The 15979-nt window shown below is 42.5% G+C and overlaps 1 protein-coding gene across 6 annotated transcripts in view; it reads right to left on the bottom strand.

Annotated features, from left to right (window-relative positions):
• The window catches only part of CPED1 (cadherin like and PC-esterase domain containing 1), a 133425-nt gene that overhangs the window by 11816 nt on the left and 105630 nt on the right, over nucleotides 1-15979 (bottom strand). For all 6 annotated transcript variants that reach the window (XR_014555341.1, XR_014555342.1, XR_014555343.1 and 3 more), the window contains exons 18-21: nucleotides 10023-10140; nucleotides 8716-8852; nucleotides 4363-4583; nucleotides 1326-1427 (exon numbers count right to left, since the gene is read on the bottom strand). Coding sequence is in view for 1 of the 6 variants with exons in the window: in XM_083699068.1 (XP_083555194.1) it covers nucleotides 1326-1427; nucleotides 4363-4583; nucleotides 8716-8852; nucleotides 10023-10140 (578 nt within the window). In the remaining 5 variants the exon portion in view is untranslated. The remainder of the gene's footprint in view (nucleotides 1-1325; nucleotides 1428-4362; nucleotides 4584-8715; nucleotides 8853-10022; nucleotides 10141-15979) is intronic.

The raw sequence follows: 15979 nt of genomic DNA, 5'->3' as shown, positions 1-15979 counted from the left end.
TGTCTGTTTGTTTTTTTCTGGGAGCAGCCAGTTTGATACTGAGGATATGAGCTATCAAAAGTGTAGCACAGGGTTCGCAAGCCCTTGGCTATCACCACGCTACATTCCCGATCATGTTTTGTCAGTGAATTGTAGTTCATTTTGGTGAGTAGGGTTTTTTTTTTCATTGGAATCTGTCTGGTATTTGTGTGACACCTTCCCAGCAACCAAAGTAAGCTCAAAATGGCTTACAACAGTAGCAAAGCACTGGCAAATGAAAACATGACCTAATACGAAAAACTGATGAGTTATACAGAGTTGGCAAAGTTGACACATAAACTACGTGAGAAGGACAATCGTAACTTCAAGGAAGATTGGGAACTTTTTACAAGCTATTTAAAAAAACAACAAAATGGCATGGACTCCTCGGCAGGTTTTGAATAAACATCCACAATTTTATTAATAGACTATTTGACAGATAAGGTAATGATATGTACAAACTTTAACATGCAGAGAATAATCTGTGCAAACAAATCAGAGAGGTGAGCTGAGGGGAGTCTTTGGTGAGGGGTAGAGGGAGGGATGGGGAGGGGGGATAAAAAGGTGGAAAATAATGTAATTGATTATTTGGATTGATAATTTGTTCTGTTGAAACTGTCTAATAAAAATATTTTTAAAAAAACAACATGCCCTAATACAAAAGAAATGCATGTCATTCCATAATTCACAGGCTAAAAATGAAGGTTGCAAGAGGACAGAGATGGAGGCAGTGGCATAGCTTGGGTTGCTAGTGCCGGGGCCACATGAAGGGGGTACGTATGCACATTCCACTGTCTAATGGCATCCCCACCACCCAGCAGATTGCAGCCCTAGAGCTAATAAAAGAAGAGTTGTTCTGTTGTCTGGAGAGGGAAGGTTGGCATATGTCCTGATTTTCCCAGAAATACTGCAGCCTGCAGCAACATCCAACAACTTTTGGGCAAAAAAGGAGCTTTTCTCACCAGATTTTCACTGTTTGAAATATGACAACCCTAGAAGAGGTCACTTCCCGGTTCACATGTAGAAACCCATTTTCAACTGAAGCACACAGTTATATTGAGGCAGCACGGGGTGTTGAAATTTTGCACCCCTAACAATTTTGCGCCCAGGGCAACCGCTCCTAGGGCCTCCCCCCACTGCATAGAGCACTAGAAAAGGTATTGAAATCCTTTGGAAGAATGGGTTCTGTGAAGATGACTGCCTGAAAACCTCCTAGGCACGGAGAAGTCATCATGCGAATTGAAGTGGAAGTTATTTTACAGTTTGGTGTAAGAACAGCAATGAAAGACTGTAGCGTGGACACTTACCGCTTCAGCACTTTTTGAATAATATGTAAGTGGTTGAAATTGAGCCATTGGACACCACCGACAACTAATATAGTCTGGTCTGTGTTCTCTAGCGGCTGTGATCTGAAATAAAGAAGAATGCCAAAACCACAAAATATACCCTGCCGCAGAATCAGAACAGATGGCAAGCATTCACTTCAGCCAACCCTACAGGCCATTCCTGGCCACAAACGGCTGACGTCATTTAAAGTTACATAAGCTTAAAGAAATTAGAGACATATTAAGTAGTTATACTTTTTCTCGTTTTCATTTTGCACAAATCTAGATATATATCTGGCAAAAGCAGCGCGTGCGCGCGCGCACACACACACATACACGGAAGAGAATTTCAGCATTGTGCCAAGATATCAGCATTGCACTGGAATTCGAAGGAGGTTACAGGGTGACCTCTTCACAATACCCATGGAATACTACTGAAGGGGGGCAAGAAGAAGAAATCTGTGTCAGATGATACATCACTAAGAGGCAGAGTGTGATGTATGGCTCAGGACCGCAATACCTCAAGGACCGCCTGTTTCCCTATGAACCTACCCAGACCCTGAGATCATCTTCTGAGGCCCTCCTTTGTGTGCCACCTCCTCAAGAGGTCTGGAGGGTGGCAACATGAGAATGGGCCTTCTCTGCAGTGGCTCCCCATCTGTGGAATGCTCTCCCTGGGGAAGTTTGCCTGGTGCCTTCATTATACACCTTTAGGCGCCAGGCAAAAATGTTCCTTTTTAACCAGGCCTTTGGCTGATTTGATTTAGAACAGAATGGAATGGAATGGAACGGAACGGAACGGAACGGAACGGAACGGAACAGAACAGAACAGAACAGAATAGAATAGAATAGAATTTATTATTTATACCCCGCCCACTCTGGCCGGCTTCCAACAAAGTATTAAAATACAGTGGTCTGTTAAACATTAAAAGCTTCCCTAAAGAGGGCTGCCTTCAGATGTCTTCTAAAAGTCTGGTAGTTGTTTTTCTCTTTGACATCTGGCGGGTGGGTGTTCCACAGGGTGGGTGCCATTACCGAAAAGGCCCTCTGCCTGGTTCCCTGTAACCTCACTTCTCACAGTGAGGGAACCGCCAAAAAGGCCCTCAGCACTGGACCTCAGCGTCCGGGCAGAACGATGGGGGTGGAGACGCTCCTTCAGGTATACTGGACCGAGGCCGTTTAGGGCTTTAAAGGTCAGCACTAACACTTTGAATTGTGCTCGGAAACGTACTGGGAGCCAGTGTAGGTCTGTGCCCTGTACATTCTATGCCCTTCTAAAATGGGGCTCTTTTCTGGGGGGGGGGGTGTTATTGGGTTGTTGTTTTTATTCTGATTATATATGTTGTGCTCTTTTCTGTGAACCGCCCTGAGACCCCTGGGTATAGGGCGGAATATAAATTCAATAACTAAAAATAATAATGTAGACCTAGAGGCAGTTACTGAAGTTCTGCATTATAGTAATAAGGGCTGCCGACTTGCCCGCCCCCCATTGAGGGATCCCAGCATCATGTGATGTGTCCTGCCAACGCTCTTGTGTTGGCAGTGGGGGATGGGATGCATGGAGGGTGATCTTCCGAACATGCCGTGGATATATGCCAATGCTTGCCCATGTTTGCCTGGCGGCAGGGGTGGCAGCGCCCTCAAAATTGGGGGGGGGGGTCTCAGCTACCTGTCCACAAATATTGAAGGGACCAAAGCCCCTTCTGCCCCCTATAGTTGGCACCCTAAGTAGTAATTCCTTCTCATTGATACAAGAATTGCATAAAACGTCTCCAAGAGACTCAGAACCTCTCACAAATTCCTTCCCTCTTGTGGCTAGAGCAGGGGTCAGCAAACTTTTTCAGCAGGGGGCCGGTCCACTGCCCCTCAGACCTTGGGGGGGGGGGCTGGAATATATTTTGAAAAAAATAATGAATAAATTCCTATGCCCCACAAATAACCCAGAGATGCATTTTAAATAAAAGGACACATTCTACTCATGTAAAAACATGATGATTCCTGGACCGTCCGTGGGCCAGATTTAGAAGGTGATTGGGCTGGATCCAGCCCCCGGGCCTTAGATTGCCTACCCATGGGCTAGAAAATGCTGGCATAGAGACATCGGATGCAAGGAAATCAAGTGAATCACTGTCAAAAATGGAATGATACCTTGGGAATGACCGCTCCCCGCTTAAAACGGGGGGCGCCCTTTGCGTGGATGCACGCAGCCCCTAGATCTGGAGCGGCTCCAACAGCCTAGGCTTGGCTTTGCCTTCCTTCAGGTGGGATACCTGGAGGTCTCCGCCTACCTCAGTCAGTTGTCCAATCCCACCTGAGGGAAGCGTTGCCAAGGAGACCAGGCCAGGTAGGGGAGGGATTACCTGCCCACACAATAGAGGGAGGATCTTACCTGGGAATCTTCTCTTGGCTCCAGAGCTTCTCCCATCCTACCCACCCTCAGTTAATGTCTTATTTTGCAGGTTAACTTTTCTTCACAGGTTTTGCAGGTTAACTTTTCTTCACAGGTATGCGGGCGCTGCTACGTTAAGGTCGCTGTTAAACCCTGCATTGGCAGGTTTCGCCTTTCCTGTAGCAAAACGTCACAACTTTTGCGGTATCAGGCCTTGGGCGGAATCCTTTTGTCCATCTCCCTCTTTGCGGCGGCGATATCAGGGTTCCCCGTTAAAGGGGTTTTCTGAAGGGAGGCTTTGACCGTACGCCGAAAGGTCGTCATTGCTCTCCCCTGCGGCGGCGGCGTTACGGGGGCGGCTATCTCTGCTTGAACATATGTTCTCCAGAGCCGGCCCATCCCCCCCCCACACACACTGGATAACCCTGATGCTCCCTAGGTCCCTGGCTGGGGACTGGGGAGGGAGAACGCCCAATGCCTGAGCCAAGGTCTACCCACATTTGAAATTTAATAAAGTTGTGGCCAATTTAATCCCATAGCACGTTGTCTTGAGTCGTTATTCCACATGACGGGGGGACCGGCGGGATCTGGGGACTCCGCCTGTCCATGCAAACAGACGCTCCATCATACCTGAGTAGCAGCTGCTCGAGAGCCTCTTCGAAGGTTGGTCTTTGCTTTACGTCAATCCAAAACTGGGGGTAATAGGAGTAGCTGATAAAAGTGTCCCCGTTGTTCACGTTATGATAGAACTTCATGTCATGAGCCTTTTGCCATTCTTGGAGAGTCTCGTTCACTCTCTCTATTAAGTAATACATCATCCCTCTGTTGGTGGAATCGCCAATGAAAAGAACCTTTAAGGGCGAAAAAGCATATTGCAGCATTTCATGTTCTCATGTTTGCAGGCATCTGTGGAAAGAAAGCAGCTTAAATCAAAGCGCTTTTGCTCAGCCGAGAGGCTATTTATTTGTTTACTTATAGTCAATGAATTTCTACACCACCGGTTGTCATAAATAACCTCTGGGCTGTTTGCACATAGAAAATCATTAAAGTGACAAAACGCAATCATACCTTAAAACTAATACCAAGATCCGTAGGAAGCCAACAACGGAAAGCAGTACCCCGTTACAAGTGGGCACCATGGATCAGCCACTTTCAAATACTTGAGGGAAAATATGCCACATATAAATGATATCAACCTAGCTGCTGCAGGTATTTGTAGGTATTTGTGTTCTACTTCTAATTCTGGCAAGGCTAACAGGTCACTAAAAGCATCCATGTTATGTAGAAAGACAGGAAACTGACTTATACTAAGGTGTAATCTACACACATATAAAAACCATTCTAAAAATGCTTTTTTTTAAAAAAAGAAGAAGCATTTTTTAAAAATACATTTAATTTTCCATTAGGCCCGCCATCACCATCTAGTGTTGCATTGTATAAAGCACACTTAAAACGTTTCTTTGCAGCTGAATAGCTGAGTCCCAGGGACGCGAGTGGCCCTGTGGGTAAAACCTCAGCGCCTAGGACTTGCCGATTGCATGGTCGGCGGTTCGAATCCCCGCAGCGGGGTGCGCTCCCGTTGCTCGGTCCCAGCGCCTGCCAACCTAGCAGTTCGAAAGCACCCCCGGGTGCAAGTAGATATATAGGGACTGCTTACTAGCAGGAAGGTAAATGGCGTTTCCGTGTGCTGCGCTGGCTTGCCAGAGCAGCTTCGTCACGCTGGCCACGTGACCCGGAAGTGTCTGCGGACAGCGCTGGCTCCTGGCCTCTAGAGTGAGATGAGCGCACAACCCTAGAGTCTGTCAAGACTGGCCCGTACGGGCAGGGGTACCTTTACCTTTACCTTTAGCTGAGTCCCAAGTCTACATAGTCTGGGATTGGCCTGCCAAGCTTTCAGGCACGAGTTTTCCCCAGTCCTACCCAGAGATTGAACCTCTGATTTTCTGTCCAAGCACTGGACAGCTATGTTGGAAAATGACCACAAGCTAAAATTTAAACTATTTGACAATTGCCTAGTGTAGAAGGGAGTCTGTGCTTTTTGCTGCAAGGACCAAACATGGAAATATCTCATTATGTCTATAAAATGGGATTAAATCGTGGAATTAATTAGACAGGTATCATAAATCAGGCACAGTTAAGAGACTTACAGCAGAATCTAACCGCATCTACTCAGAAGTAGGTCCTATTGAGTTCAAGCTTTCTCCCAGGTAAGTGTGTTTTAGATTGCACCTTTAATTCCAAAATGTTCTTTTAGGTAAAAGTATACAAGTTCCTGTTTAAACAGGTGTATTATAAGACCGTTAGTAAATATTGTCTTTTTAATATTTCGTGTTCTTAATAATACATTGCTGAGGGCGTTTTATTACAGCAGTAAAATGTGAATTGCTTTCTTACCATAATAAATAATATGTATGCTTCATCACCTTTCACTTAGAATGTAATTGTGCAATTAGGTATACCTAGTTATCTGAACAACTACTTATTATTCATGACCTGTTCCTCACTTCAACTTTTTCTGAAAAGTTGACGTGTACAATAATTAAAGTTTTATGCTTCAGCACATCACTGAACTATTACGGTAAAAGTTAATTAACCATAAACTTATATGAGGTTTTGTGACACAGATGTAAAACTAATTAAACCATTTTTATTTGGTTTTCACATTCCCCCCCCAACACTGTTAAGCTCATGTCATTTCCCAAATGGATACAATTTAACAAATGTAATATAGCCTTCACATAGTTTGCGCTAATAAGGGCTTCAAAGACAAATTGCTGCATATAATATGAAAGGAAGTGAGTAAAGAACTTCTCAACCCGGAATTCCTTTCAGTCTCCACATATGACTGATTAACTTTGCTAACACACCATTAATCTATATAGACCCTCTTTTAAAAAAAATGCTTTGGGGAATTTATATATTCCCCCTTTTCATGTCTCAGCCAATCCGTGGCTTTCATTTCACCACAGGTGATCTTGAGTTAGTACTGACAGAAATAATTCAAGCACAAGGTCACATGCACGGAAATGGGGGGGGGGGGTCAGATGAAGGCAATAGCACCTATTAGAGATACAGTAGACTGAAACTCCACTCCTGGGTGGAATCGACACACATATTAAAAAACCGCTGTGAAAATGCTTTAATTTTTATTTTTTTTAAAAAAATACGTTGAATTTGGCATAGCTCACTCTCACCATCTAGTTTCACATTTGTATATCGCACTTTACAACGCATTTAAAATGTTTTATTTGCAGCTGTATAGCTGAGTCCCTGGACACATTTAATGGCTCCCATTGGACCAAGCATTCATTGGACAGCATAAATTTGTGTGTTACTTTGTGTGTTATGTTCCAGCTTTCACGTGACGTAAAAGCCACTTCTAGAAATCTAGCGGAATAACGTGCAAGTTTAGTTCTAATTTTCGTGTTATATTTGCCTCCAGGAAAAAAAATATGTTTGCAATCCTGGAATCCACTTGCAAGCCTGGAAGTTTGTGTAGGGCTGTGCACTAATAGGGTGCTTTGTAAGTGGGATTCCTTTAGGAATATTTTTTTCTCTCCTCAGCAAGTGATCCTGCAGGGTCCCGGGAGAGGCTCCACAACCAGCTTTCCTTAAGAAAAGCTCCTTTTCCTACAGCTGGGTTTAAGTGTGCTTAATTGTAATAAGTGTTCCTTAATTTGGATAACATATAGCAAAATCTGTACTTTTTTTTTTTTTTTTACTTACTTGTAAAACTTGTGCCACCGGCTATTGTACCTGAGCCACAGATCTCTGTCAAATGTTAGACAGTCAAGCCATGCCTATTAAGAATTGCATTTCCAAGCAACCATCTTAGAATGTTCACTATAAGAAAAGTCAGTCTAGTGAGGTCCGCCTGAGACCTGCACAAGAATGTGAAAGAAGATTTGTTAAGATTATTAGGCAGAAGCAATGCCATGCATTAGATACTCAGCAAAGAAACAGAGTGCATGCAAAGTGTGTCTATTCTCCAACCATAATACAGTGGTACCTTGGTTCTCAAACACCTTGGTACTCAAACAACCTGGAACCCAAACACTGCAAACCCGGAAGTAAGTGTTTATGAACTTTTTTCAGAAGCTGAACACGCTCCATTTTGAGTGTTACGCTTCCGATTTGAGTGCCTCACTTCCGTTTTGAGTGTTACACTGAGGTCTGTCTGTTTTTGCTATTTATTTTGTGTTTTTGTTTTTTGTGGCTCTTTTTGTGTGTGACTGTGTGGAACCCAGTTCAGCTATTGATTGCTTCATTGTGTGACTGCAGTACATTGTTTATTGCTTCCATTTTATGGATCAATGGTTTTGTTAGATAGCAAAATTCATGTTAAATTGCTGTTTTAGGGGTTACTTTTAAAAGACTGGAATAGATTAATCCATTTTGCCTTACTTTCTATGGGAAAGCATGCCTTGGTTTTGGAATGCTTTGGTTTTGGATCGGACTTCCAGAACGGATTAAGTTTGAGAACCAAGGTATCACTGTACGTTGTGTTTTAGTCTTTGTCTGAAACATGTCACATCTTAATGTGTGACTGGGACCTACAGTGGTACCTTGGGTTAGGGTTAGAGGTCCGTTCTCAACCTGAAACTGTTCTTAACCAGAGGTACCACTTTAGCTAATGGGGACCTCCCGCTGCTGTCGCGTGATTTCTGTTCTCATCCTGAAGCAAATTTCTTAACCCAAGGTACTATTTCTTGGTTAGCAGAGTCTGTAACCTGAAGCGTCTGTAACCCGAGGTACCACTGTATTTCTTTCAATGCTTGAATACTGTCAAGTCAAGGCCAATTAGAAATCGAAGCGCAACAGTCACAGGGAGATCATTCTGAAGTAAATCAATGCTACTTTAATATATTAATAATAGTGTATATTCATATGCAAACATATGCCGAAGAATGTCAGGACAACGTATTCGGTGCTGAGATAAACTGAATCCCTTTTCAGCTTTCCTGTTCCAAATTTACAACCTACCTTTTTATTTTTTACACATTGTTGGAGCTCTGGTTTGTTCACAATGGGATATTGACAATCGTGCGGCTGCCATGTTATCTGCCTCCAATCACAGGTTCTGTTGTCGGAGCAACTCAGACAGGGCACAATCCATTGTCCTAAAAACAGAATATAACCACACTTTGGTTTTCATCTGGGCTTTTGTTAAACACACTTGTATTTGCTGTTACTAAGAGGAGGCGTCTGTGACCAGGACCAGATTTCTTTCCACTGCCTGGTCACTGACTGTCTGACAAGACCTCAGTGTGACAACCTTTAAGCTTGGCAGAATAATGCAAGCATCTTATTTCTGTATCTGCCTTTCCTCCCAGGAGCTCAAGGCTGTGTAGATTACTCCCCCCCCCACCCCATTTTCTCCTCACAACAGCCCTGTGGGTTAGATTAGGCTCAAAGATGGTAACTGGCCCAGGGGTCACCCAGTGGGAATTTGAACCTACTTTATACCAGGTCAGATGTTTGTCCATCTAGACCAAGGTTTCCCATCATCCCTGACCACTGGTCCTGCTAGCTAGGGATGATGGGAGTTGTAGTCCAAAAACAGCTGGAGACCCAAGTTTGGGAAACAGGCCTTGGTTTTTCATATCACCTGCTACCTGATCCTTTCAACTAGAGATACCGAAGACTGAACCCGAGAACATGCCCATGAAAGGCTTGAACTCAATCACGGATTTTCGATCCCTTCTCCAAACATTGCAAAGTTATAATTTTTATAATTAATTTATACAACACTAGACAGGTGTTAAACAAAGTTCCTGCTGTCAACACTTGCCTCTCCTGATTCCTTAGGAGATTAGGGTTTTGCCACTGTAGTATCTAAAGAAAAGCCTTCCTCATTCTGTATAAAGCTTTGCCCATCTTAAGCTGCCACCATGAAAGGAGAGAGTCTTCTTTCCTTTAATACTATTTTAAAAGTCTTTTTCACCAGCTCATTTCCATCAGTATCCTATGCATGTTGACTCAGGAGCTAAAACCCATTCTGGTCAAGGGAGCTTATTTCTTGATAATAATGGGTATAGGAATATCTAGGAGTAGTAAGGAATTGTGCACTTTTTAGCAATATTAAAATATTGTTATATATCCAACAGACATTTGTTTCTCAAGAAGCACACAGAGTTTTGACCTAACCTAGCTGTGTCATCAGCATTCAAAGTTCATGGTTCATTCTTGATCTTTTTTCACTTAATGTGGCTCCCTGTAGCAAAATAACCTGCATTCTAGTGGAAACAGGATGCCTTTCTGAACCTGTATGAAATATATCAGGAACAAACCTTTTGTGTCTCCCGTTTCACATGTTTTCAACTGCAGCTCTGAAATGGCTGACCGGTAGTCAGCAGAGAGAGGCTGCAAGCCACAGGGTTCTTCAGGATGAATGAGTGTGCCACAATCCTGTATTAAAATGTGCAGGTACGATTTGTTAACACACAGCCATTATTTTGTAATATCACATATAAAATACATTGGACAATACAGTATTAAGAACTCCCCAGTTAAGAGAATGTTGCAAGGGAAGCTGTTCTTTCCTGGTTCCTGCTGTCAGACTTAGCTGGCTCTGAAACATAACAAAAAATCAAACATACATAATCCCAACTCTGCAACTATGGGCTTTTTCTTCTTCTGGGGATACACAAGTCTCTCAGTCATAGTTTCATTCAGCTTCTTGCTTTCGGAATCTTAAGATCAGTTCTCAAAATTTCCACATCAGTTTGCAATTAAAAAAAGTTATCATGGAAATTCGTCAGGTTACCTGCGTCAGTTTGTACTAAAATACACATGGTGGTTTGCAACTTTGCCTAATATACCAATTTTGCAAAGCAATTTCCCCCTAAAATAATACATTATTTGTATGTCATTTTCACGAATATATGCATTTCTAGGGATTCTTTACCACAGTTTATGTACATGTTACTTGGCTAGATAGCTGTATTGCAAAATTCAGTGTGCATTTTGAAGGATGATAGTGTTGGTTTTTTAAAATTTCTATACAGCTCTGCATCTGAGGATCATAGGGCAGTTTACAATATAAATGCACAAGAATACACGAGAAAACAAAAACAGTACCTCACACCCCAGTTGAAAAGCCAAAGGCCTGGGAGAGGATTTTGCCTGATGCCTAAAGACATGCAACAAAAATGTGAGTAAGATAGTTGCCTTTAAATATGGGCTGAATTGAATTTCTCCCCCATCCCTAAATGATAGCACAACGGATGTGTTTTGCATGTAGAAGGCCGCAGGTTCGATCCCATGCAGTTCCAAATAGGGTTGGGGAAAATTCTGACTGAAACCTTGGAGAGCTACTACAGGTGCAGCACAGACAATAGCGAGAAAGGTGAACCAATCTCCAGCCTTGGAACAAGACAGCTTCATATACAGAAGCATCACAACCATGCACTTTCCGTTGGTGAAACTGTCAGGTCCGTATGGAACCTCTGAGCCCAGGATTTAGAATCATAGAATCATAGAATCATAGAATCATAGAGTTGGAAGAGACCACAAGGGCCATGGAGTCCAACCCCCTGCCAAGCAGGAAACACCATCAGAGCACTCCTGACATATGGTTGTCAAGCCTCTGCTTAAAGACCTCCAAAGAAGGAGACTCCACCACACTCCTTGGCAGCAAATTCCACTGTCAAACAGCTCTTACTGTCAGGAAGTTCTTCCTAATGTTTAGGTGGAATCTTCTTTCTTGTAGTTTGGATCCATTGCTCCGTGTCCGCTTCTCTGGAGCAGCAGAAAACAACCTTTCTCCCTCCTCTATGTGACATCCTTTTATATATTTGAACATGGCTATCATATCACCCCTTAACCTCCTCTTCTCCAGGCTAAGCATGCCCAGCTCCCTTAGCCGTTCCTCATAAGGCATTTACACAACATTGGAACAGTAACCACCAACAGTACTATCAAAGGCTTCTACCATGTGGCATGACAATTTGCACAAGCCTTCACGGGCAAATTCCAGATTCCTGAACCAACTGCTATTGCCGTCGCCCGAGTGTCATAAGAAAACTGAACAGGGATTTTCTTGTTCATTTCTTGTGGATGTTTCAGGTATTTAAGCAATATGCCATAATCTTTGCTTTCCTTGCAGGCTGATTAAATGCATCTTCGCCTTCAATTCAGCTAGTGAAAATATGACCAAAAACGTTATTTTATTTTGTTTAATGTTTAAAACGACCCCTGATCTCTCGCAGGGGATGAATGCAGGACGTATGCAGTTTGTGAGGGAAAGTTAATGTCTTGTGATCAAAGGCGGCATTAATATTGCCTTGTAAAATGGAGTGGCCAAAGGTCAGCCACTCACATTTACTTTAGCTCTGAGGATTTTATTCAGAGTGTGTGGCTTTGGAAGGTCCCTTACAGGCACTTGCAGAATGGCAGAATTTTCAATGCTTTATTCAAAGATGAAAGTTGACAAAACTTTGGAAGTCATCAAAAATATCGGACACTTCAAGAACGAGAGGGAGGCAAACAAATTATATTTCTTTTTTGGGAGGGGCACCCTCATTTATACATTTATACAAGAAGGAACATTTGAAATGTTTGGACTGATTTCAAAAGAAAGCCAGGTTGGCAGGTGCCCTTTAAATCATAGCGTGATAATGTTATTTATACCACTGCAAGTCACAACAGAGAAGATTCAATAGAAAACAAAAAATGAGCACCTAGTTTAGTTGGAGTAGTACAGTTTATGTTGGGTTAATCATGCTGGCGTTGATTCCAACACCTGAACTCTCTGGAGGTCTCCTGAAGGGGTTCTACTGAACCCACAACCTACATTATTAATTTATGTTCAAGAGAGAGGTTGGTGCGAGACATCCTGAAAGGGAAATAAATTACACAACCTCTAGTGAATATGCCAATATGGTCTTAAATGGATTATGGCAACTGATTTCAGCAGGCTATTTGGTAACTTGGCTTCATGTCAGCTGAAAAAGCGACACGCTTGTATGTAAATCTAAGCAAGCCATAAATATATCAAGAATATGTGTTTCAAAATATTAGCAACAAGGTTGATTCAAGCTCGGGTCCATGTTCCTGAGATCACATGATTACAGCTATACTTCTCACATATTAAAAAGTTCTAATTTATTTAAAACACTTGAATAATTACATCCTTAGAGCATCAGCATCCTATGATCTCATCCAAGGCATTTTCTGGATTCATCAAGCTTGAGTCCAGCAATAAATCACTGAAATTGTAAAACAGGAGTAATAGAAAAATGAAATGAACTAGCTTGGGGATAGATCTGCACAGTTCTGCTGCCCTCATAAATAAATGTCTGTGTGTTGCCTTTGACTTGCTATTCATTCATTTAACTTGAATAGCATTTATATTTCAAGAAATTTAAAATTAAAAAAAAATATGAACATTGCAAAAAAGCACCCTCGCATGTCATGATGAAAATCAGAAATTCAAGAACCATGCATTCCTAGTGGTAAGGGGCACCATTCTTTTAATGAGGTACTGATTGATCACTAAAAACCCTGAAAAAGGAGAGAAAACTGAGAAAGGAGACTGCATTTGGTGTGGACTGTCCATTCACATTCACTTGATCACACCAAATTGTCTGGTATGGGCATGCCATTAAGCATCTACTTTTGGCAAATTATGTTCTGAGTACTTCCCCCTTAATTAAACGATAGGTCCTATGCTTTGCCAAAGGGAAGGCACAGTAAGATTCCCACAAAACAACAGGAAACAGGAGGGTTGGTTATATTAAAGGAGACATATGCCCTCTAAATCAAAACAAGTACAAACAGGACTCACCCAGAAACATACGGTTGTTTTTAAGAGCTTTTCTAGTGATAAAACAGAACCACAATTGCCATTATGTGCAGGGCATTTGTTAGCTCTGAGCAAACAAGTTTTCCAGGTTTCTGAATCGCAAGGAAACCTGCAGCTCCTCTTTACCCCATCGTCCAACAGAAAGATGGGCTTCCAGATCACAGGTGGTATAATAGATCATATCATATAATATCTAACATATAATATTCAGCTCCATGAAAAAATATCTCAAATATATGTCTCAAATGGGCCACAGAGAACATCACTCCATGCCATAACAGAATGAAGTATGCAGTCAGCTTGCTTTGACAGCTATATCTAAAGAAGAGGAATGGTATTCTTGCTTGCACTGTTCAGTTGTGACTACACAGCTCTATCTCATCTAATCAGGACAAAATGAAATTACCAATTCCTTCTCTGAAACATCTGCAACTCATTGTATTTTTTTTTAAAAGGAAAAGCTCCTCATGAATTCTTTTAGTCAGCTGATGTCCGTTTTCATACACAACCAAAGTGTACGATGAAAAGTGATTAACAAATGCTGTAGGAAAAGTAGGCTAATAACATTAATCGGAATGAGCTCATAAAAAGTCAAATAGGATTCTCACTGCAGAGAAATAAATTATGAGCAGATGGGTTAACCCCACTCTATCAAAAACGATTCATGCAGCAGAGCAAATGAGAAGCAAATGCCGCCATAATTGCCATGGTGGTTTCTACTGCAACCCACCTGCCTCGGGGTTTTATGCAAATGATTGATGTATGTGTGCTCCACCCCCAGCCACATTCTGGGCTCTGTATAACAGCCTCAAAAAGTCCCATCTAAAAGCAGCAGCACAATATCCAGCTCAACACATTGAAGTCTTTGCTCTCTTTTGGGGGGAACGGGGTGCTCAGAATAGATATGTGCTTCCATGCTGGAAAAGACGAGAAAACGGCTGAAGATTTGGTAAAAAGTTCATGAATTAAAAGACATTCTACCCTGAGTGAATGAGGTAGTGAATAGCCTTACTCAGTGCTTGCTATTTTTCTAGAAAAAGAGGTGCAGCAGCTCCCCATAAACACATCCCTTGTTTTCTTATAATGGCAGTGGTGCCCACTTGAGAGATGCCGGGACTGAGTTTCGGCTGAAAAAAACCAACCCCTAGCCTTACTGATGCTAAATTCTGGATGAAATTAAAGGGCAACAAATAATCATCCATGATGATTTGCCAGAGATGGGAAGCGTCGCTTGTGAGGTTTTTTGTGCCAAGTGTCGTTTTAGGTACAGTCGTACCATGGAAGTCGAAAGGAATCAATTCTGGAAGTCGGATCGACTTCCAAAACGTTCAGAAACCAAAGCAGGGCTTCTGATTAGCTGCAGGAAGCTCCTACAGTCAATCAGAAGCCACAGGTGCCCTGTCGGATGTTCAGCTTCCAAAAATAATTCACAAACCGGAACAGTCACTTCTGGGTTTGCAGCATTCAGGAGCCAAAACGTTCGAGAACGTTTGAGAACAAGGTACAGTAGTACCTCTGGTTACGTACTTAATTCATTCCAGAGGTCCATTCTTAACCTGAAACTGTTCTTAACCTGAAACACCACTTTAGCTAATGGGGCCTCCCGCTGCTGCTGTCGCCTCACAATTTCTGCTCTCATCCTGAAGCAAAGTTCTTAACCCGAGGTACTATTTCTGGGTTAGCAGAGTCTGTAACCTGAAGCGTATGTTACCTGAAGCGTATGTAATCCGAGGTACCACTTTACTACGCACCTTGACTAGGCTAGTTGCAAACCAAATTCATATTGGGGTTTTCTTTCAATAAAAAAGCGTAAGGTTTACTCCAGCACAATGGCAAAGAATGAAATTTGCTGCCATTAGTTCCTGCACAGCTAGTTCCCACAGCTAGTTCCCTGAAGATCTGGACTACTCCTCTGGGTGTGTAAGCATCTGGAAGATTCCCTTTGAAGTAAATATGTTCGGATAAAAGTCAGAGAGGAAGTTAACGCGGCATCAGGCACACGAACAGGATTAGGCTGCTCTCCCACACAACGCCACAGACCCAATTAGTTCCTGCCCTTCATGCAAAAGTGCGGGGGGGGGGTTACATGTGTGTTGAGGGATAACGCTAATGCAAAGCATACTCTGTTCGCTGGCATATCTCTTTGTTCGTGTTTACCGTCTACTCTCTAATATGCTTCCAACAGATCCGAGCCGCAGGGCTTTGATGTTTTTAATTTTGTTAATATCACAAAGGCCTCCTATGAAAGCAGCGTCTTGTATCGGGTGCGATGGCTGTATATCTATTAAAAAAACCTATGAAGCCATATGCTTCATCTCCCCATTTGGGGAATTAAGGAATCACATGGGTGATTGATGAGAAAAAAACGCGCCGGCTGGGCTGCAGAAAAAGCAGCCTTCTTCCCGCCGATAGACGTTTCTCTGTCTACCTCTTTCTTGAACG

The sequence above is a fragment of the Podarcis gaigeae genome (assembly GCF_964106915.1).
Source record: "Podarcis gaigeae genome assembly, chromosome: 10".
In the NCBI taxonomy this organism is placed as follows: Eukaryota; Metazoa; Chordata; class Lepidosauria; order Squamata; family Lacertidae; genus Podarcis; species Podarcis gaigeae.
This window is presented reverse-complemented; position numbering and strand designations above follow the sequence as displayed.